At 49.6% G+C, this 24,144-nt stretch overlaps 1 protein-coding gene across 1 annotated transcript in view; it reads right to left on the minus strand.

The window, feature by feature from the left end:
* The window catches only part of LOC135251283 (potassium/sodium hyperpolarization-activated cyclic nucleotide-gated channel 2-like), a 51,375-nt gene extending 28,447 nt beyond the window's left edge, over window positions 1–22,928 (minus strand). The window contains 4 exon segments of the mRNA XM_064328583.1: window positions 1,656–1,874; window positions 8,724–8,885; window positions 16,202–16,625; window positions 20,979–22,928. Coding sequence (XP_064184653.1) covers window positions 1,656–1,874; window positions 8,724–8,885; window positions 16,202–16,625; window positions 20,979–22,138 — 1,965 coding nt within the window. The 5' untranslated portion in view covers window positions 22,139–22,928.
* Between the last annotated feature and the right edge of the window lie 1,216 nt (window positions 22,929–24,144).

The raw sequence follows: 24,144 nt of genomic DNA on the forward strand, positions 1-24,144 counted from the left end.
CTGCTGGGTTCATACTGTCCGGGAACAGAAACTGGACGTCAGCTGACTGTGGCCGACAACCCTGCTGGAGCGTTGCCTGGGGATGCAGGGGCGGGCGGGGGCGGGGCCTGGGCGGGGGGGCGGGGGTCACACAGCCGGGATGCCAGCACCTCATCGGACACCGGCGACCCCTGCTGGTCGGACAGGCACCCACAAGTCCAAATGTTCAGCCACACACAATGCATCTTTCGCTGACTCATGACTTCTGAGCTGTGCTGTGATGAGAAGCTATTATTGGCAGAGGAAGTCAAATGACAGTTCTAAGAGCTAGTTCTAAAACAGGTTTTTTTTTTCCCAGGATGCCACCTCGTGCTGAGCTATTTCAGTGCTGCCTCTGTCTACACCTCACAGAGGCAGAGCACAGGAACCAATCCTCCATGAGCCTTAGAAGAGGCCCTACACGGGGAAGATTCTAGAGGTGGCACACTCACACACACACGCACACACACACACACACACGCGCACACACACACACACACACACACACACACACACACACACACAGTTGCCCAATTTAACTGCATTTTATTAAAGCGTGCCCTTTCCACCTCTCTCCCCAGTTAAGGACCATACCTCCCCCCCCCCTTACAGACCAGCTTTCAGTCAGAAACACCTGCCCGTTCAGCCACACTCCAAAGCCATTAGAGACCTCATATCTGTGATTTCCTCTCTTCTCCCAAGAAACAGCAGAAGCATAGGCACACTCACACACACACACACATTCACTCATTCACACATTCACACACACACACACACACACACACACACACAGAACTCACACACTCACGCACACACGCGCACACACACACACACACACACACACACACACACACACACACACACGCTCTACAGAACAGTTTCCGCCAGTGTCAGAGCGGTGACACTGAGGTGCACCCGCAGGGGGCTCCACAGCCCGAGGGACGCTCTCAATAGCCAACCGCTGTTTCCAGGCGCACGCAAGACCGCACAACACGTCACATGACCCCCCCCCTCCCAGAACCCCCCCACCCCCACCCGGGGACCTGCCACAGAGACAAACACCAGCCGCAGAGCAAAACAAACTAAAGCTGTCTGTGGAAAAAACCACACACAAGCACACGGCAGCTGGAGTACGACACGCTACACTCTGATTGGCTCATTATTCTTCCTTAAAACTGTGCCAGATCCTGCAAGCAATGTGCGAGTGAGTTCCATGAATTTTACAGAAGAATAATATATATATATATATATATATATATATATATATATGTGTATAAATAAATATACATATTCAGCTCCCATCTTTGATTCCCATAAGGCTCCTCAGCAGTGTTGGTATTGGTGTTGACCAACATTCTGTGTTCTGCAAATGCAAGAACCGCATTTTCAATCTGACTTCTGTTCTGAGTGAGAGAGGGAGAGAGCAAGAGAAAGAGATAGACAGACAGACAGATAGACAGATAGATAGGCAGACAGACAGACAAGCACACAGGCAGTCAGACAGAAAGGCAGACAGACAGACAGACAGACAGGCACACAGACAGACAGACAGAGAGAGAGACATACAAACAGACGGACAGACAGAGACGGTCAGACACACAGACAGACAGACAGACGCAGCCTCCTGCACAGGTTACCTTTTCCTGGTACTGGCGTCGGGAGGAGTCCAGCGATTGGATGAGGGCGGTGGCGTGCCCGATGAAGACGGCGTAGCAGGTGGCGCCCACGATCATGCTCAGCATGGTGAGCCAGATATCCGACAGGCTCTCCGGGGCCTGCCGGCCGTATCCGATGCACAGCATGTGGCTCATGGCCTTGAACACGGCGAAGGAGTACAGCTCGCTCCAGGAGTCGTTCTGCAGGGGGGGGGGGAGGAGGAGCATGAGGAGGGAGAGGAGGAGGAGGAAGAAAAACAGGTGAAGGGTGAGGAGAAGGAGGAGGAGGGAGAGAAGGAGGAGGAGGAAGAGGATGAGGAGGAAGAAAAACAGGTGCAGGGTGAGGAGGAGGGAGACAAGGAGGAGGAAGAAGAGGAGGAAAAACAGGTGCAGGGTGAGGAGGGGAAGAGGTAGAGGATTCAGGAGGAAGAAGAGAAGGAGGAAGGGAGAAAGAGAAGGGAAGGGGAGGAGGGAGGAGAGGGGAGGAGTTGGACAGGAGATGGAGGAAAAGAAGCAGTGGTTCACTAACGCTAACCAAAACATTCGCAATAACACAAACACTGAAGTTGACACTAACACTAACTAACAATGACTTGGACCATACGTGTTATTTGTCTATTCACGGATGCCTCAAAGGTACGAGAATACCCCAGATATTTAAACTGAATTAAGCCTACCAGATCAAAATCCCATTTCATAAATTGAAAGCGTGCAGTGCGCAGATGCCTGAAACGCGGTGTTAAAACTAAGGTGTGAGAATGCTAAGGTCTTTTTCGAATCCCCTAAGTTACACTTGCAAAACCTGTTAATATATCATTGTACTAAAACAGACTGGGTCTGAATGCACACAGCTAATTATAGGAAGCGCCTCCTTTAGTCTATAACCAAACGGAGTCACTGATCATCACCTAAATAAACTTACATCGATTTAGCACCGTCTAGGCTACGTATTATTTCCAAAAGTTGCGAATCTTGAGAAACAAGGTTCTTCAGAATGTTGGGAAATTTCCCAACTTTCCCTCTGCACGACCCTCAATCGTCACTCTAGTTTAAAAATAAATAAATAAATAAATAAATGTGATGCTATGAATATCTTCTGATAGAGCTGCAAATAACTGGTTAATATACAAAAAAAAAAAATGCATTTCGGCGACATAAACATAAAAATATAATCGCCATAGTTCTTGACTTACAGGGGGCGATATTCGCTCCAGGAAACCCGGGTGAAAGAATGGGCACGCGCGGCCGCCGCGCCGATAAGGTGTATAAATGCAAGCGAGCGCGCGTAATAAATTTTACTGCGGGCTGTTCTGCCCCCGTATCGCCGTCCGTTTCCAGAAGGGCTTATCTGAATTTACAAGGCTCGACCGGGCGTTTAGCTCCTCTGCCACGCTCGACTGCACGCGCTTTGAATGGGAGAATCTGGTGTAACCCATGCTCGTTAATCTCTGCGCTGACAACTGGACATCCTTTAAAAAAAATTTTTTTTTAAACATTCATTTCCGGGATCGGGAAAAACAATAGCATATTTTATCCACCACAGCGATTTTTAGTCTGCTATTTCCCAGCTCCATATTACTAGTGAGAGCTAGAAAAGCAATGAGAAGTGCTAGCGCCTCCGGTGTAGTCCGTTGTTGCCAAACGAAGTCAGTAGTGAAGTTTCAGGCATTTTGATCGCAGCCCTGGCTGTTCTTCCAGCTGTAAATCGTCGCTTCAGGGTATCGCTCTGTCTTACGTCAAGCACCGTTTAATCTCGTGTGATTCTTTCTCTGACGCACTTAAACACGGATAACGGTTATACTCCGGATCCAGCACTGCGTCCAGTCACAAAGTTACTGGAGGTGGTCGTAGAGATGGTGGTAAGGTGTGTGTGTGTATTTATGCATGTGTCTGTGTGTGTGTATTTATGTGCCTGTGTGCCTATGTGTGTGTGTGTGTGTGTGCGCGTATTTATGTGTGTATGTACCTGTGTGTGCGTGCATATTTATGTGTGTGTGTGCGTGTTTGTGTGTGGATGAGAGAGTGTGTGTGTGTGTGCGTGTCGTGCTGTTGTGTGTGGATGAGAGAGTGTGTGTGTGTGTGTTGCACCAGAGCTGTGGAGCTCAGATGAGGTCCCTGCAAGTGGAATCTTGTTTACTCTCCCCCAGTGTTTGGAGACAGACTCCTATTTCCAGACAGATCAGAGGAGCGCGAGAATTGGCTCATATATCAGGGCGAGCGAACCAAGTCCAGACGAAGGTGGCAATCTCCGAATTCCCAATTCACCCCCCCCGTCCCGTCCCGTCTAAGAAACGGGCCCAGGGTCCTGCACTGTGGCCAGAGGAGGACTGCCTCCCCCACACCGAGTCTGTTTCCTTCCCACATTTCCTGTCGTTTGTTCCGCCGAGACTTCTTCTGTGGTCCTACTGTTGCCCTCGGCTTGACTTTGCAGGTGTAATATCAGCGAGTCTGTTGCACTGTGGGACCCGGTGTACTGTGACAAACGATCTGCGAACTCCGCCCCGCAAAGACATCACATTCGGTCTGAGGGGGCATCATCGAGTGCTTCCTTTTAGATCACAATGTTGGTCGTGTCTGTGTGTGAGTGTGTGAGTGTGTGTGTGTGTGCATGCATGGGTCTGTGTGTGTGTGCGCGCGCGCATGTGTGCGTGCATGTGTCTGTGCGTCTGTGTGTGTGTTAATCCCAGTTTCTCTCTCTCGCCCTCTCTCTTTCTCTCTCCCCCTCTCATTCTCTCTACCGCTCTCTCCCCTCTCCCTTTCCCTCTCGTTGTAGTTGTCCCTGAAGTCACCTCTGTCCACAGCGGCTGGCTTTTCTCACTTCTTAATGCGTTGCGCCAAAGCCAGCGATGGCTCTCAGCTGTCTACTGTCCGCCCTCATTGAATTACAGTCGATTAGCCTGAAAAGGCTCAATGGCTACACTGTAGCTTCATATTGAAAATTAATGCCCCACCCCCCCACCCCCCTTAGGGGACAAGCGGTCAGCCACGGGATGCAGAGGGTCTGAATCGGCTGATATCGCTTATCGCTGAGTCCACTGTTTGTGATGCAAGACACCGCCCATCCCCGCCCACCCACCAACCAATCCCCTTTGAGAATATCGGATTTCTGTTTCACACACTGCATGCCACGCAGTACTACAGGAGAGCCAGTGCCTATTTTACAGCCTACAGGTCACAACAGTACTACAGGAGAGCCAGTGCCTATTTCACACCCTACAGGCCACACAGTACTACAGGAGAGCCAGTGACTATTTTACATCCTACGGGCTACACACAGTACTACAGGAGAGGCGGTGACTACTTTGCACACAGTTACTGTAGAGGCTGATACAAACTGAGGAGGAAAAAGAGAGACAGTATTAATTTTCTCAAAAGAAACAGCCCAGATTGCCCCCTCTCTGCCCCCCCTCCGCCCATTCCTCAGCCTGTGCCCACCTGGCACCTGTACATCAATGAGCCAGGCGGACCTGGGCACTGAGCCCATCTCCACCTGTCACACCTGTCAGGTAGCTTCTGGCAGGCGACCCTCGTGCCACCTCTGAGTCAGACTCCGGCGTCTGCAATCCTGTAAGAGAACGCCGCAGAACTGCCGTGCGGTCTCACCTAGCCACTCCCGCCTGCCATTAAGGATCACGCACTGCCGTGCTGTCTCACCTAGCCACTCCCGCCTGCCATTAAGGATCACGCACAGGAGCACGTCACTTCAGCTCCTCTGCACTGCTGAGAGTCTGCAGAATCTGACTCATCCAAACCAACCATAGATACTGTGCATGAAAAGTGTTTTAAAAGCTTGAACTCAGAGAGGGTTAAGGGGCAGACTGGCACTGTGCAGACTCAGTAAGGCTGGTTACAGGCTTACCTTTGTAGACTGGGTAAAATCCTTTCTGTGGGTCTCTTCTCTTGCTTCTCCTGTTCTATAAGTCTGTCTGTCTGTCTGCACATCTCTGCCTATCTGTGTGTGTGTCTGTCTCCCTCTCTGTCTGTCTGTTCTACCTGTCTCACTGTCTGGCTGTCTGTCTCCCTCTCTGTCTGTCTGTCTGTTCTACCTGCGTCACTGTCTGTCTGTCTGTCTCCCTCTCTGTCTGACTGTCCGTTCTACCTGCCTCTCCGTCTGTTTGCCTTTTTGTCTGTCTACCTGTCTATGTGTCTGTGTGTGCGCCTCAAGGTCTGTCTGTCTGTCTGTTTCTCTGTCTGTTTCTCAGATTCTCTGTCTGCCTGCCCTACCTACCTGTCTGTCTGTGTGTCTGTCTGTCCCTCTGTGTCCCTGGGCAGGTGTGGGATCGCGAGGAACAGGCGGAGGGCCGTCGGCACGGTAACCGCGTGGCACGACTCCGCAGCCCGCGCATCAACAGGCGTTACCGAGCGACAGAGCGCGGGATTATGGGTAAGGAGGGGAGAGGCACAGATAAGGCCACGGGCTGCCCTACGATCAGCTTTAGCTCGAGCGCGAGAGCCGTTTTGACCTTTTAAACATGTGAAAAAATATATATATACCCTGCGATTTAACAGCACTGCTGCAGTACAAACAGAACAACCTCATTTTGATGAGAATGCGCACAGGAGTCTTCCCCTGTCTCCACTGTGGAAATCGAAAGCGATGTGCGTCATGACCACACCAAACAGAAATGACTTTCCACTGTCCTCGCCCATGTGCACCCAACAATCCAATCAGCAATTCTAATCCGCGCGCCTCCTTCAGTAAACGCCACACCGATTAGCCTTCAGATCTTCAGTTAAGTCACGAAGATCGCAGGATTAAACTGTTCCTTTCTCTTTAAAGGGACACCAGGAACCACATCTGGATGATGGACTTAAGTTTTACTTGTTCAAGTAGCTGGTGACCATAGTTATATATTCATAGAAGAAAAAGAATAGGATGAAAAAATAAATAAATAAAAAATATGAATGTGAAGCAAACAATGACTGAAGTATGAAGGACTATATTCACTGTAAATAAAATAAGCAAAAGAGAATTTGGGACACGGTAAGTACATAATCTATTTAAATGCAAAGTGTGCAGCTGGTTTGCTGGCTTGATTACCCACGACCTGGATTTCCTCGTGTCACACAGACCGTCTGGGTGAGCGCAGGACGTCAGCACATTCCCAAGAGCAGGCAGCCGTCCCGGAATATCAGGTCTTATCCCATTTCACAGGAGCGATTCGTTTCGAACGGCAAAAAGTGTCATTTCGGTCAGTGACCCCCGCAAGACATCACGGTGATTTGAGACCGAATCTGTCCTGAAAAGTACCTCCCCTGCCCCTCCTCCTTCCTTAGACCTGCACCTCCTCTTCTCCTGCTCCTTATCAACACTGCACCTCCTCACCTGCTCCTTTTCAACACTGCATCTCCTCACCTGCTCCTCATCAACACTGCACCTCCTCACCTTCTCCTTCTTCAACACTGCACCTCCTCACCTGCTCCTTATCAACACTGCATCTCCTCACCTGCTCCTCATCAACACTGCACCTCCTCACCTTCTCCTTCTTCAACACTGCACCTCCTCACCTGCTCCTTATCAACACTGCATCTCCTCACCTGCTCCTTCTTCAACACTGCACCTCCTCACCTGCTCCTTATCAACACTGCACCTCCTCACCTTCTCCTTCTTCAACACTGCACCTCCTCACCTGCTCCTTATCAACACTGCATCTCCTCACTTGCTCCTTCTTCAACACTGCACCTCCTCACCTGCTCCTTATCAACACTGCACCTCCACTTCCTCCTGTATTTTTATCCTTTTGTCAAGCTCCTCGTCTGTATGAATCATCGTCGCCATAAAGACTTCACATTTCTCTTTCTCAAAATGTGACTCTTAAAAAGTGAGTTGATGTGGGGGAGATCAACACTTGCAGTTAAACGATCTTAACTCAAATTGCATCAATACCTTCAGCTTGTGCTCGCTTCCTTCTGCACCTCCACTTTGTTTTATTATTTATTTATTTTTTTTAAACGGGCCGTCACGTCAGCCGAGATGAGACAGGAAGTGAGGAGCGGACGAGGGTGTCTGTGGGGACCCCAAAATCAGACGCTGACACTCGCAGCAAGAGGACAGGCCTCGAAAAGTTCCAAAACTCCAGACTATCGCTGCAAAACAATATCCCGTTAAAAAAAAAACAACAAAAAACGATAAATTGCTGGACTTCGCGGCCCTCGTTCCGACGATGTTTGCACTGCACCATCTGGCATAAATCAGCCGTGTTCCTCAATCTCGTCCAGCGGCTCTTCGATATTAATTACCCGTCCACATTGTTGCTTCAGGGGAAATAACTTCATCGGCAAAATGATGAGCAGCAAAAGTTTACGCTCTTCGCTCAAACACATCTCCCCTGATTGGTCCACCTCCCGGTGCAGTATGGTACGACAGGCACTGCACGTCCAGTAGTCACATGATTAATACCAACGGAGCACTGTCATTGGCTCAGGGGCGAGACTTCAGGGATTCCAACTCGTGGAATCTTGGCAACGGACTTTCTGTCATCTTCCATTCACATCCTCCGGCTGTCCAATCGCGTTGAGCGGTTTGACATTGAGAGTCATTGGGCTCGACGCATTATTAGATCAACCCCTCTATCAGGCCCTTCATAAAAAGGAATCGTTTACCGCAGAGCACGTTCCAGAAGAAAAAAGAAAAAAGTCCTTTAAATTAATATGAAATACTTGTGTTTAACGGCACAAATGTCCTTTTCAGACGGAATGTCAGGACTGCCCAGGCCTGGAAGGCTGCAGTGTTTCTTATTCATTCGGCAGTCAGGTGTATGTTGGGGGGGTCAGGGTGGAGACGGTGGGGGGGGGGGGGAATTTGGAGGTGGGTATATTTGGGGTATTTTGGGCGTGAGCGGGCAGGATTTTGGGGCGGGTATGCTGGGGGTCAGGGATGTTGGGGGCAGGGGTGGGGATTTTGAGGGCGGGGACGGTAGGGAGAGGGGTGGAGACAGTGGGGGTGGGGATTTCGGGGACAGGGGTTGGGTATGTTGGGGGTCAGGGGTGGAGACGGTGGGGATGTTGGGGATTTCAGGGGCAGGTGGTGGGGTTTTTTGGGGGACTCACCACCATCCTGTTGAGCGACACCCAGCAGTCCTCGGGGAAGTCCTGCAGCATGGGCACCAGGAACTGCAGGCACCCGTCCCAGTGGCACAGCAGCAGCATCATGCCGATCAGGTTAAAGATGCGCATCACGGCGCTGGCCAGGTCATAGGTCATGTGGAAGATCTGGGGAACAGAGGAGAGAGAGGTGAGCGCATCGCCGGGGGGGGGGGGGGGGCGGGGACAGAGAGGCGAGCGTTAGAACATTTCAACATTTATCAACATTTCCTACATTTCAACAACTGTATTGAAGTGAAATGTACTGCTGTACACTTTAGCAAACAAAAAAACAAAAAATAAAAAAAAAAACTGCCAAATTCTGGGTAAAACCTGCCCAGTGCGCATGTTCATGTTTACCACAATTTTTTGTTTCTAGTTATTGCCAATACCTGCACGTGTGTTACACTTATTAGTAATCGTGATAGGAAAGGCCGTATTCACTAATAGATTAATAAGGTCTAACCTCGGCATTACCTCAGAAGCAAAAACAAAATGTGTGTCGTGACATTTTCTGAGTAAATATTAAAACAAAACAACAAAAAAATCTTTTTAAATTGGCTACAGTCCAGAGAAAGAAAGGCATTTGATTGGGCTATAAACTTTTCAAGAAGAGAGAGAACAAACAATGACTCATTCTGTAAATAAATCAGCACATGCCTTTCTTCCTAGTTTACACAATGTCACCTTTTCCTTAATCATTCTGTCAGATTGACTTTAATGGCCGTTCTGCGTGTGTAATCTTTACAAGAGTGACTTAAAGATTAGTGCGTCTCATAAAATTAAATATTCTGGTGTGTTATTACCACCTAAAGTATATGCTATAACTTCATAACACATTTAGTATCCACGTATGTCAGGGAGAGTGATGTCACAGGAGAGTGATGTCACAGTGGAGTCTGTTTCATTCAGGAAATTCTATTTTGGTGACGTCATAATGCAGTTGGAAACAAAGGGTTTGATTCCTGGGTGCAGCAAGCAAGTTCTCTGCCTTTGACTAACCTGCAACGCACTTTTTCCAGAGTGGAGTTACCATTATGATTATTAAAGGTCCTTCTCCCAATTCATGAATTGACTTTGACTCCACTTTCTGAATTGGCAGAAATTAAACGGAGTTGATCCCAGGAAAACTGGCGTACTCGGGCAGTGGGGGTTGGCAAAGAAGGTCAGGGGACTGACCGGTGTAGCCAGAAGGTTTTGGGTTCAGACCCTCGAGTGTCATATCCTGGAGAGAGGACACAGATTGCCACAGCAAGAGCACACACACATCTAGCTGGACAAACGCAACAGGAAGGAAGAGAGAAGTCGCTGGTGCACACGCCTGGATTAGGGTTCCTCCTCCGCACATAAATCAGGTTTCTGGGAGCTAACTGACAGGTACAGCTGTTCTCTGCATCTGAACACAACCTGCAGCTGGCCCCCCTGGAGGGATTTCTTAATTAAATCTTCGCACACTGTAATGAAAACGGAACTCTGCGGCCTTACATTGAACCGTTGAGAAGGGCACATCTGATCCTCCCATTAACCCTTCAGGGTGTGACATCACAAATAAGTTATCGGAACGTTCCGAACAGAACGTTCTAATGCTGATGTCACAATCACCACTGGTGACACAAAGCTGCGGAGTTCCAGAACGGTGACTTGGAATTTAATAAATATAGAAACATTCCAAAAAGCCGATTCTTCAAAGGGTTTCAGCCTTTTTGTTGCCACAGGTTACCGTATCGACAGCTCATTAATACACCGCGCCGGGCAGGCTAACTAGCGGTTAATACCAACGGGACATGCGGAGGTGTGAAAGTGGGCGTGTGCCATTGACACTGGCCTTTCCCGAGCACAGGCCACCACTGCCAGTCAGTAATGAAATACAAAAACACGACAGGCATCGATCACTTGATCATTATTTCAGACTGAAATGACGGGCCGTTGTGCTGGAAGTGCACGTATCTTCAGGACAGTGAGTTAAACTTCAATGATGCTGGTTTGGGAATGCCGTTAGCTGGCCTGGCGAGGGAGGGGGGGGGCTCAGGTGAGCAGGGGGGCTCACACAAGCAGGGGGGGGCTCAGGTAGGTCAGGCTGAATGCTCTTCGGCTCTGAGTCACCACGGATAAGAGCATGTGGGATTACAGGGACGAAACGCAGAGTGCTCTAAGGAGTGTCGACAGGTTTCAGTGTGTCCTGCATAGCTGTGGGCAATGCAATATGAGCATGAGCATCCGATTCCAAAATCAGTTCAGTTCAGTTTGTATAGAGCCAATTACACATTACAGACACTTTACAGAGAAACAGAAGGAAACCAGGCCTGAACCCCCCAAAAAGCAATCAAAAGTGAGGTAACACTCCCCAGTGGTGAGAAGAAAAAAAAACTCCCCAGAGGGAAGAAATCTGGAGAGGAACTCGGCTACAGCGGGGGAGCCCGTCCTCCGCTGGCCGGCCTGGTGTAGAGTACAGGTTTAATGGATGGTAACAGAAATACATGAGAGAGTAGCAAGAAAGAGAGAGAGAGAAGAGAAGAGAGAGAGAGAAGAGAGAGAGGAGAGGAGGGAGAGGAGAGAGAGAGGAGAGGGGAGAGGAGAGAGAGGAGAGGGAGAGGGGAGAGAGAGAGAGAGAGAGAGAGAGAGAGAGAGAGAGAGAGAGAGAGAGAGAGAGAGAGAGAGAGAGAGAGAGAGAGAGAGGGAGAGAGAGAGAGAGAGAGGGAGAGAGAGAAAGGATGTGCACATGCCCAGATCTGTGAGTACAGGGAAACGACCAACATCAGCTGTCCGCGTTTCCTGTGTTCGAACGGGTCGTTCTTGTTTTGCAGTGTTGCCAAGACACAGTTTACAGCCCAATCACAGCCAGGCACACAGCAGACCCTCGTATCCACGGAAACCCGTAAAGGTGGCCGTAAAGGTTCGGGTGAAAGAGCGGAGACTCAGCCCGAGTCGTCAGCGTCGCGCTCACAGTGCATTATGGGATAATGAAAGCGCGTGAGGAGGACCGCGGTGCGATCATAGCACGCTAGGAATTCTCCCAAGTAAACCACCCCCCCCCCCCCAATCCCCCTCCCATCCCATCCCCACACCCCATCCACAAAGCTCCAGGGCGGATTCAGACTACAGAGAGCCAATGGGCCTCATTCACAAAACTTTTCTTAAATTGTTCGTACATTTGTTCTTAAAAAACGTTCCTATGAAAAACTCAATATGGGACTCATGACACAGGTGCAGACCTTTGTTTCTGTGCACATCCCAGGTGCGTGAGATGATGAAATGCTGACTGTTTGTAAATTTTATGCACATGTGCGTTCATGTGATTAGCATAAAGAAACAGCCAGGAACCAGTACAGATGAGAAAGGAAGAAAAAAAAGATGCCAAAATGTTCTGAAAATGAAAGAAATGTTCTTACACAGTTTACAATCAAATGTAATCGTACACATGTTTTGTGAATGAGGCCCAATTAGTGGATGCATTTCGATTGAAAAGAAAGTGAGAGAGAGAGAGAGAGAGAGCGAGAGAAATGAACAATGTAACAGTCCTCATTTGATCAGCTTCTGAAATTTTATACATTTATTTATTGAGTGATTTTCTGCAAGTATCTGACGTTTCTTGTATATCGTGTTGCTTTGGCAACAATAGTTTATTTCCATTCATGCCAATGAAGCCATTTGAATCTGAATGAGAGAGAGAGAGAGAGAGGGAGAGAGAGAGAGAGGGAGGAGAGAGAGAGAGAGGAGAGAGAGAGGGAGGGAGAGAGAGAGAGAGAGAGAGAGAGAGAGGGAGAGAGAGAGAGAGAGTTCTCCAAGGTGGAGAATGGAAACGAAGCGACGCCCATTTCGGACTAATGTCTTTAGTCCGCACGCGAACGGCAGTCACTGCGATTCAGGAGAAGCCCGGCGGCGGCGGCGGCGCCGTGGGCTCGCGGCCCTGGACGCGCGGTGGCGGCCGCCGTTTCTCCGCGCTGAAGACGGGCGGCCAGCGCGGGCGTGACCTCTGCAGCCGCCGCCGAGGCGTCCGCTCCGTGGGTCCGAACCTCCCGACGCACGCGGGGTTTGGGTTTTTTTGTTTTCTCTCGAGAACGCACACACTTTCGAAACCTGCCGCTAACCAAAACTAGCGCTGCATTAAGAAGCACTCGGGCCGCTCTGTACTCAGAGACGGGCCGTTCAGCGCAGGGGGGTAAAGCTATCGGGCGCTGCGGGAGGGGGCGTCTGTCTGGAGACCGAGGTGTGATTGGGGCTTAATCCGCCGGGATGGGGGGGGCAGAACGGTTAGGGTGGCGGTCGGAAAACCAACAGAAAAAGGAATATTTCAGAGATATCACCTTACCCCCAAATTATTACTTCAGAAACATTTCTTACCGCCGCTGATTAGCATCAGCGCTACTCTCTTGATAGTTAATTAATTAGTATGTCATCTTTTTTTTTTTTGCCATCTTCTAGTCATTTTGCTCTGCTCATAATTCACGATGTGTAGTCATGCCAACAAAGCACGTCTGAGCCGAACTGAACTACGTACACATAAAGCAGACGGGGGGCGGTGGGGGGGGGGGGGGGCGCGTAGAGAGAGGTAGCCGATCCAGCCCCCATTGGGCACACCACTCTCACCTGTCATTCACTCAGGAAAGGGAAAATCAATCAACCCCCTGTGCACAGCGTTCCTCCGTCCTACCCGCCAGCAGAGTGAGCGACTCCCGTCTGCGTTTGGGGAAGCACCGCGGCACTGAGACGACCCCCCGCGTTAGCAGCCAATGACTCACTCGCTTCCCTCCCTTGATTGCGGCTGCATCTCTGTTCTAGACCTGCATGACCCGAGTGCTGCCTTTGATACTACAGATCACCTTCATCCTCCCCCCCCTCAGGCCAGAGGAATCAGTGGAGTGGGCCCCCCCAGGGACAGCTCTTACGCGCTTCAAATCTTACGTCTCAATTTTCTCACTGTTACCCCGTGTAAAGCATTCGAAAGTTATCTGTAAAAAGAACAGACGCTACACAAATGAAATTGATTGGATGAGATGTGATTTGACTGGCTGGATAACAGCCACCGATGCCACATTGCGAAGGTCTCTCTTTTCTCTCTTTTCGTTGTTGGGGTCACACGGCTGATGCATCCTGGTCCTGGGTCAAGAGAGCAGTGCTGTGGTCTTTTGCGCTTAACATTAAACATGTATTATATGTTTGCCTTTTTTTTTTCTTTTTTTTTTGCAATGTACACAGCATTTTACATTCATTCATTCTTCATCAGTGGCAGCCAAGTGGCAATCCCTGATGTGCACCCTTTATGGTGCAAGATCATGAATGCGTGATTAGAATGTCCTGAACTGAACATTCTAATGCTGATGTCACAATCGCTGCCTGTGACTGAAAGCAAAGGAGTTCTAGAACACTGATGTAGACTTCTGAAAAGGCTTCTTTTTTTTTTAAATAAATAAATAACCCAGCTCTTCAGAGGGTTAAGAGAAAATATAAAGAGTGTGGCCAATCAGTGAACTCCTAATTCCCAAAACCGTGAGAGAAAAAAAAGGGAGCGCAGCTTTTTTCCAGCACCAAGGACAGCTCTCTGGGAGAGGTAGCAATTTAAGCAACCGTTGGGATTACTTTTTTTCTAAAATCTCAGCATTGCGATTTTTCACGGTCGACATCTGGGTGGTATCAGACACCGTAGTCGCCAAACAAAAACTTCCACAATGACAGTGTTCTGTGGGCTGCCAAAATCCAAGATGGCTTCGGTCACCGGAGATTTGTTCCGATAACTCCCAGCATCCTTCTGTGCTGGGGTCACACTGGGGTCAAACAGAAGGCAGCGCTGCTTCGCCAGCGTGTAACTGCCCCTAACTGCCCCCTGAGCGCAACGGGGAAACCCCGATCGCCACGGAAACGCGAGCAGGACGCGAGTCATCCAGCGTCGCCTACGTTTTCACTTTCTACAATATCGCCCTGGGGGGGCGGGGGGGGGGGGAAACGAGAAACTGATTGGTTGTAAGCGAACAGCTGATGTAATGAAACACAGTAATGAAGATGACGGACCCTGGCTCTGAACCAGCCGCGTTTCTGCCCCCCCCTCCCCCCACACGGCAGGCGTAATTGATAAAGCGTGTTAGCTCGTCCATCAACCTGCTTGTCAACAAAGCCGCCGCCCGCCCACCCCCGCCCCCGCCCCCACCCCCCCCGCCGCAGCAGCACCGGGCTTCTTGTGAGGCCGCCAAAGTGCACAGCTGGCTCTCCGCTGGCCCAAACGGAAACGGGAGACTCAGCCCGTAGATGCCAGGGGCACGAGGGCGGAGTAGGCCGTGACGGGTAATACACGCCCGCGTGCGCGACCGCTGTCGCCGAGCCGAAGGCAGGACGCCGCGGCCTGCTTACCCAGCACACGTAGAGGCCATTTCAAGATCGGACAGTAGCGCCCTCAGGGACTCGCTAAAAATATTCCTTTAATTTGCACCGGGTTTGCCGCAAAAGTACAGAGGAGTCAACACAGGAAGGCTTCGCACACCGCTTCCTCTTATTTTACTCTCGCCTGATGTTTGTCAGAGTGATTGACTCTGATGTTATAACCGTTAATCAGTGCCATTTGGATGCTTTAAAGCCTTGGCTTAGACCTCCTCCTTCGAAGGATGGGCCCTGTCAATCATGCACCTCTCAGACCCAGGGCCCAGCCAATCAAACTCCTCTCAAAACCAGGACTAGCCAATCACACTTCTCCTAAACCAAATGCCAGCCAATCGCACTGCTCTTAAACCCAGGGCCCAACCAATCACACATCTCTCAAAGCCAGGGCCCAGCCTGCAGTATTTCGGTTGAACCCGTCCTCCAAATTTACAGTACCGCCAACTTGTACCCACAACCCAGGCCACAGTACCTCAGTAAAAAACCAAGGGCTCAGCCTGCCTGTATCCGCCCCAGGGCCCGGCCTATACCTTTCACCCCAGGGCCCGGCCTATACCTTTCACCCCTGGGCCCGGCCTATACCTTTCACCCCAGGGCCCGGCCTATACCTTTCACCCCAGGGCCCGGCCTATACCTTTCACCCCAGGGCCCGGCCTAACCTTTCACCCAGGGCCCCTCCTTTCACCCAGCCGGCCTAACCTTTCACCCCAGGGCCCGGCCTATACCTTTCACCCCAGGGCCCGGCCTATACCTTTCACCCCAGGGCCCGGCCTATACCTTTCACCCCAGGGCCCGCCTATACCTTTCACCCCAGGGCCCGGCCTATACCTTTCACCCCAGGGCCCTGCCTATACCTTTCACCCCAGGGCCCGGCCTATACCTTTCACCCCAGGGCCCGGCCTATACCTTTCACCCCAGGGCCCGGCCTATACCTTTCACCCCAGGGCCCGGCCTATACCTTTCACCCCAGGGCCCGGCCTATACCTTTCACCCCAGGGCCCAGCCTATACCTTTCACAGGGGCGTGGCCCGGCCCGGCCCAGCCCGCCCTGCCCCGGTCGAGCCCGGGTTCGAGCCTACCTCCTCCCACTGGTGTATGTAGCGGATGAGGCGGGACAGCCGCAGGAGGCGCAGCAGGCTGAGGATCTTGGTGAAGCGCACGATCCGCAGGGCTCGGGCCGTCTTGTACACCTCCGAGTCCATCCCCCTCTCCACGATCAGGACGATGTAATCCACCGGGATGGAGGACACGAAGTCCACGATGAACCACGTCTTCAGGTACTTCATCTTGATCTTGTCGGGGTCCAGCACGATGTCGGCGTTGTCCTCGATGACGATGCCCGTGCGGAAGTTGAGCACCAGGTCCGTCAGGAAGAAGGTGTCGGAGACCACGTTGAAGATTATCCAGGGCGTGGTCGTCTCCTCCTTGAAGAAGGTGATGCCCACGGGGATGATGATCAGGTTGCCCACCATGAACATGAGCATCGTGAAATCCCAGTAGAATCTGCAGCAAGAGAGAGAGAGGGAGAGAATCAATGTTGAAATATCCATATTAAGAACCATTTGCCACGCTCCCAGATTAAGAATATTGCCTGTAAATGATGCACAGCACTGGAATGGGGAGTGATGAGTTTTTGTCACAAGGGAAAATGTCCCTTTCTCTCCTGTGTGATCGACTTCCCCGCATTATTCAGACTAACGTATAATAGTATGCTAGATTCTGACAAGGAAGCTACAACAATTCGATGTATACGGAGTACAGAGTATTCAGAGTCTGGTAGTTTGGCTTCAGTACTTGCTCTGGAGAGGTCTGGATCAAATAATTCAGACAAAAACAATCACCGTCATAAACATCATCTTGCAGTAACCGGCATTGTCATTGTTCTTCATCGAAAACCTTATTGAGTCAACATAAACACGCGGTACCTTGTCCACTACCTTGTTGAGAGTGCGGTTTAATCTGTTTTCTGCGTGTTGCCTTCCCTAAATACAGACTCGTGCGACGACCGAACGGACGCCAACGTAAACCAGCACCAGAAACGTGTCCGTGCTGTAGAATAACGGTCAGAGACAGCAAGGTCAACTCAAGGACATTGAAACGTGGAGGAAATGCAGAAACCGGATCTGAGCGGGAGAATTGATTCTAAACGGTAGAAACGGTCGTTGGGAAAGGGGGAGGGGTAATAAAACACAAGATGAAGAGGAGAAGACGTCGCACTGTACAGTAATATGAACAGGGCGATATTGATACGATTTATAATTATGACGATTATACAATTAAAATGGAACCGACGTGACCTTTTCACAACATATAATACGTCCGCCGTCACGAATATTGGGGAAAGCGAACAAAAATATTTAACAAATTTAATAACAAAATATAGATTGCTCAAACAATGGCCCTGCTTCAGCAGAGAACAGCAAGCGTAGAACAGAACCGGCGCCGTCTTTTCCTGAAAAGACCCAGTGCGAACAGCTCATTCATTCGCCAGATCACAGGTTGCGTTCAAGGCCACTTTTGTGAAATAAAGCCGGCATCCGCTATACGCGAACCGCTGCTGAGTCATGTTACCGGCGAGGTCTAAGCTGCGCCGTTGATGCATCAGCGAGTTGCGTTTCATTTGACTCACCATTAAAGCATCAGTGTTTCTTCCTTTGTGTAACTGCGCAGGCGGGAACATCACATTGTAAAACGCTCAGTGTTCATTTAAATCCAACACATTCTAAAAGATGTCGAAATGTTATATTACCTCAGTAAAATTTACTTTCTGGGAGCTGATTTAACGCTGAACATTTTGCTTTGTCTGAAACGTGACAAAAAGTATGAAAGATTTGGAAGTTCCCAGGTAAGTACCAAACGTATCGTAGCCTCCAAAATGACACCTGTATAGGCTGTCATACCATTTTACTGTGAAATATGTGCTATCGCGTCGTTAAATGCCAGAATCGGAGTCTGATGTACTGGAGGTCATACAAGTCGTGTACACGTCGTGTGGTTTTCACGTCGTGTCCCGGCATTTATTATGAACATGACTTCCAAACCGCACAGCGCTTAAAACAAACTGATAGTTTGTCTCGTCTTAAGTATTTGCAAAAGAAATGACATCGTGTATTTCTGAAAACATACGCCACCTTTTTTTTTGACGCGTTACTGTAATTTAAGACCGGGCCCTCTACCGTCAATTTCACAGCCAAATCTGACGAGTAAAACCTTTCGTAGATGGGGCAACAGGCGTAGTCGTAAATTGCATCTGTTTCATGTGCAGGTACTGAAACGCCCCATGCCCACAGTGCTGCGTTGTTCAGCAAATCGTTCCCTCAGTGCAAGCGACGCACGCGGTGGCACGTGGTAAACCCAAAACAGTAGCCGTGCCAACTCTGTTGACGCAATAAGCGCTGTCCTTGGTCCTGAACTCGAGAAAACCCGAAACCCGTTTAGCTCAGAGGCGGTGGATTAGGCGAGATTAGAAACTCCCCCAAGGAGTGTCTTCATACCCATCACTCACAGCATATACCCCAGTATTAAACCAACTCTTAAAAGGTGTTAAATTAACTAAAACAGTGTGTATATGAGGCTAATAGGGACACTGTGTGCACGATTAGGGGTCAAAGTACGCTATCAGAGGTATTTATTTTATACTTCACCATTTTGCTTAGCATGGCTAGGGATGCTGAAATTTAAAAAAAATAAAAATAAGAAAAAAACTTTGGCTTCACCCAGAGATCACGTGCTGCTATGTCAACGGAGCGGTGGTAGTGGGCATGCGTAAACTTTTCAGCAAGTACAGTTCACCAGCAATGCAGCAGGTGGGCTATAAAGGAAGCTATTCGGCGCTGCACAATGCGATATTGCTGTAACAATTGGACATAGTGACGTTACAGATAAAAGATAACGGAAATCCTTTGACATTCGGGCACTGTAATTCACCCGGAACCTCTTAAACGAATGATAAATATCATGACTTCAGATGCAACACATTCAAATCGTGGAGTACGCCTAGTGATGTCCCTCTTGATCGTCTTCTACAACAAGAAACTACGCGTACATGCTTCCCTCTGTCGCCTTCGTGATCATATCATGGCATCGACTGCGTTCCATTTAACTTTGGTGCATACATTTATCTATATAGATCCACAAAGAATGGAGCACGAGACTCTCAGATAAAAGGGGATCAGGATAATCTGTTGCCAAATCCAAAGAGCAGCGATCCAGTCTTGCGATAATAAAACAGACGTTTGATACAGAATACACTAAAAAATATATACATTTTAAAAGAATATGCATAGACAAAAGCTTCAAACGACCACACACGCTCGCGTTTGAGCCCTAATTAAATGCTGCTAATGAGATGGCTAAAGAAACAGAATGCGATACGCTCCGGTGGTTACAGTGAAGCGAACATTATCTGCACGGTTGGGTCACTCTGACATTGCAGGGCAGAATGCATCCACCACTCGTGCGGCGCGTGCCAGGACACTGGACACGCCCGTTTTTTTTTTTTTCTCTCTCTCTTTTTTTCTGCTGAAATAAACCCGGCTCGAGATCTCCGAACCCTCGGAGACAGGGAAACCGATCTTCCATCGGACAGCCAATAGGCTACTTAAATAAACGCCAGCGCGCACATACGTGACCACGGCCGGAGAAGACCCGGAATATAAAAACGACCGGTCTATATCTGGGCACAGCACAGACAACACTGCGTATAAAACATAACCCAGCTTTGACAGGCCAACCGTGAAGAATCTAAATGGATTTCAGACATTAATTCTGCTAATAAGTTATGTTCCACTCATTTAATGAAATGACATTGTGTCATTGGTTGTGGCATTTGTAATACTGACAATTTCCAAATGACATAAATCAACTATTAATTTAAACAGGACGATAAACTCAGCTTCGGTTGTAGAAAATGAAATGTGTAAATATTAACCACCTTAACTAAACATAGCAGCTGTTGTTAACACAATACGCAGTTTTCGTTGTAATGCAAATTAATTGCCTAATACCGGTAATGGCAATAGGATTCAAACATAGCGGAAATTTTGGATACGTTCTTGTGGAATCTTTGTGGCCATGCAGCCAATGAAATCAGATTGGTCACCACTGCTTATTGGGCTATTGAATCTAATGTCATCACGTACGGAGCAAGGCCCCAAAATAGAAAGACCTCCGCGATGCTGCAGCATTCCAAATATGATTAATTCCAAATTACGAGTACGTTTCCTCGGTCTTAGCCAACTGCATGCCCCCTGGGTAGATTTCGAAACTCTGGCGTGTGTATTTACCCCAAACTTTTACGCGCGCGCGGTATGAAAGCTGGCACCTGATGCACGCGCCGTAGCCTTCGCGTCAAATTAAGTAGGCACCGGATACAAAGCGTGACTAACACGGCACGTGCAAATTGTGTATGTGGGTGTCCTTTCACAGCTGACATTGGTTCCGTAATTTCTTCCCAAGTCCCCGGCCAAAATCGCTCAAAACGGCATCATGTATGGAAAATGAGCACGGGCTTAGAATCTGAACCGCGTCCAGTGTTTAAACGCGTGCTTTAAAAGCTCGGACTGTTTCCGTGACGGTGAAACGCCAACAATAGCGCAGCCACATGGGGATAGAGTGCCACAAGTCTGAAGCGCGGATGCGTGACAGAGTAAAACACGGCCTGTTGCTCTCTAAGAAGGGCACTCAGCAACTACGACGGAACTACACGCTCCCGCGATTCAATTAACTCTGACATTGAACTTGTTAATGTTAGCGACTGTACGTGGAGCCCATTGACCCTGGGCTCAGCGTTGGAAAGGGGCGCGCGTGACATTTCCAACACGCGCCGCGGACGCAATAGCGCAACTTCATCCTTACCTGAAATCGCTGTACGGGTGAATGATCCAATTGCCTGCGGACTTAACCCGTTCCTGTTCCCTTTCGACCGCCTTTTGACTTCCAAACATACGCAGGGAGAATTTATTGACTCCCGGCTGCAACATGCTGCTCAACTGCCGCTGCATGAAACTAGCCTGGCTGCCTCTCGGCTCACCATCCTCGGTCACGATCTGCGGCCCGTCCTCGGACTTCAGGAACGTGACCGAATTCCTGGGCTGCTGCGTCTGGCCCGGGACGTGCACAGCATAAGACGCTTTTCGACTGGGCGCGTTTGAGAAGGAGACCTTGGAGTCCTTTTTGTCGGAGACAGCCGGAGCAGTAGCGTTGCCGGGACAAGCGGTCTCGCCCCCCTGCCCCTGTGCCAAGCACCCGCCGGTGGAGCCGTCCGCACTGGCGGCCGTGGAGTTGCAGGAAGGTCGCTTACTCCCAGCCCCAGTTCCAACTTCATCGACACTCTGCTTCTCCTGCTTGGATGTGACCGGGCTCTGTCTCCCGGTCACGCCAGAATCCCGCCGGCATTCTCCGTTTTTGTTGCATTTCATGTCTGTAGTATTGGGTGCCGCGCTCCCGCGACCGTCACCCGAAGCACTTGTAGTCACACCGGTCACCGCTACGCCCGTGCACGCGTCCCCGCCTCCAACTCTGTTCGCGCTTCCACGTCCGGCGCCATCTCCCAGGCAAGACCTCGCAGCAGTTGGGGTGGTTACGGAAGTGGCACGTGCGGTCCCCTCGCCTTGCAATAGGCAGAGCTCGTTGTTGTTGAAGTTCTTGCTCTGCGTCGACGCGACTCCCCCTCCCGACGAGAAGTTTTTCATTCGTATACTACCGCCTCCACCGCCGCCGCCGCCACCCCCACCGCTGCTGCTGCTGCCACTTCCACCGGCTCGGCGCAGTCGAGGTTGCTGGAATTTGAGCTCCTCCTCGCCGTCCTCCGCTTCGTCCATGAGGGCTGCGCTGCCCGCGCCGGGCTTCAGACCCGCAGCAGCGGCGGAGACGAACGAGAAGCAGCCTTTGCTACTTTTTCCACTCGCGTGACTAGCGGCCGCGGCCCCCGTTGTGATGCTCTGGCCGCTCCCGCATCCGCTCGCTTTCTTTTTCATGGTCTCGCCGCAGCCCAGAGAAGCCGCTTTTTTGCTCATGTCATTGGGAAGATCTCAAATTGGAACCAATTATCATGATAGGACCAGCCAGGGAGTGAGTGAGAGAGGGAGGGAGGGCTCCATAGATGGAGAGAGAGAGAGAGACCACGAATGAGAGAGAGAGAGAGACGTGACTTTTTTGCAAACTGTACTGGAAAGCAATCTGCTTGACGGCATTCAGGTGTGCTGATTAGGTAGGCCACCGTACCGAGCGGTCAATTGCGTGAAACACTGAAGCGCTTACTCCTCATATCGTCTTTGAGTTATTTATTTTACACCAAAGCACTGTTTTGACCCTTGCGACACTAATTTTACTTCATAAACCAAGCACGTATATTTTTAACAGCGGACGCATATCTGTTGGCTCTAACGTGAACGGATATCGTGTCTGTTTTATGTACTCTAAACTTCACGATTTGTTTACACGCGTACATTTGAAGATTTGTGGCTTGTTAACGCCAGGAAGCCGGGCAAAATTATACCCTCCCAATGATGTCATCACTTACCGAAGGTGTTTACGATGGAAAATTCAGCGGACAGCTCTCAAAGACGCTTGTCCAAAACATGAGGATCTTGCGCCCTCTGGTGTTGAAATACAAGACCAGCAGTCATTGACCGATTAATCAGTATGTTCAAATCTGATGGATATTTAAACAAATGTAATCCGTTTCATTTGCATTCGGGTACCCACGCTATACGATTATATAAAGGTTATATATATATATATATATATATATATAGTAGTCCCTGCATGCCAGCTCTTTCCTGTAAGATCATTCCTCTTTTTACCCAAAACCCACCTTCGTCGTTTGAGGTCAAAATGCTCAATTTCATGTCTCACCTGACCATAGAACAATCGTTTAAACAGCGTTCAGCAAACTGTAGAGGCTTACTTCTGACTAGGCTTCCAAACAGCTTGTTGGCACAGAGGTGGAATCAAGGCACCAATTAAGAGGGGCACTAATTAAGCAATTATACACCGTGATCCTTGGAGAATTTTCTGGCTCTTGAATCATCCTCCTGTGTGTGTGCGTGTGTGTGTGTGTGGGGGGGGGGGCTCTTCCAGTCAGGTCCATCACAGCTCCAGTTGTTATTAAATGTCTTAACTGGGGCCCTAATGGTGATGGGGCATGTTCACTTATTTTTATAGCCATCGCCTGATTTGTGGAAGTCAACGACCGTTTGTCACATTTCAAGCTCTCTGATCGCCCTCCACCTGCTGATGGATGACTAAGGAGTCTGATGTGTGTCACCACAAACGTACACCCCAGTGAAACAGGAAGTTGTGGGCGTGTCTGATAACTGTGACGCACGTTTTTGAGGAAAATATTATTGCTAGATGAAGAAACGCTTTTCTTTTCCACTGAACTATTTTGTCTCAATTAAAAGTTGGATTTCTCATACTTTGAGTGCAGGATCAAGCTGATGAAGAGCAAGATTTCTTTCACGGCCTCTGTTGGTCATCTTTAACCAAGATGCGAACCATTCCAGGGCACTGTGGTCATACAATGCCACACGCACACTCGCAGATTGCCAGGGAGGCCTGCCAGACTGCCATTTGTACACACGTCTTTGATTAAGTACGTTTTATTTTATTAAATTGTTCAGACATAATTATTTATTTCCTGGTGTCCAGTCCAGTGTTAGCGACCACTGATGCAGCTGAACTTATATTTGCTGAAATGGAAAGAACGGAAGTGCTGCTTCTGAAAAGATTTTGTAAGATCTTATAAGACGGAGGGGTGGGGGGGTGTGGGGGGGCATAGTTACCCAAAGAGCTGGCCAGGATATGAGGGATCTCTTCTCTCTGCACAGTTAGTCGTTTGTCACCTTGACGCTGGTATTCGGCGTTATAGGCCTGCGCTCTCGCACTCTGTGACTCCTGCGCTATTTTTCCCTGTCCCAGAATCCCCGGCTGACGTAACCGGAGTGAGCAGGTTCAGGCCTGGGAGGGGGGAGGGGGGTGTTTATGATATTTATGGGTGGGTTGGGCAGGCGTTTTCCCC

The sequence above is a fragment of the Anguilla rostrata genome, chromosome 3 (genome assembly GCF_018555375.3).
Source record: "Anguilla rostrata isolate EN2019 chromosome 3, ASM1855537v3, whole genome shotgun sequence".
NCBI lineage: Eukaryota > Metazoa > Chordata > Actinopteri > Anguilliformes > Anguillidae > Anguilla > Anguilla rostrata.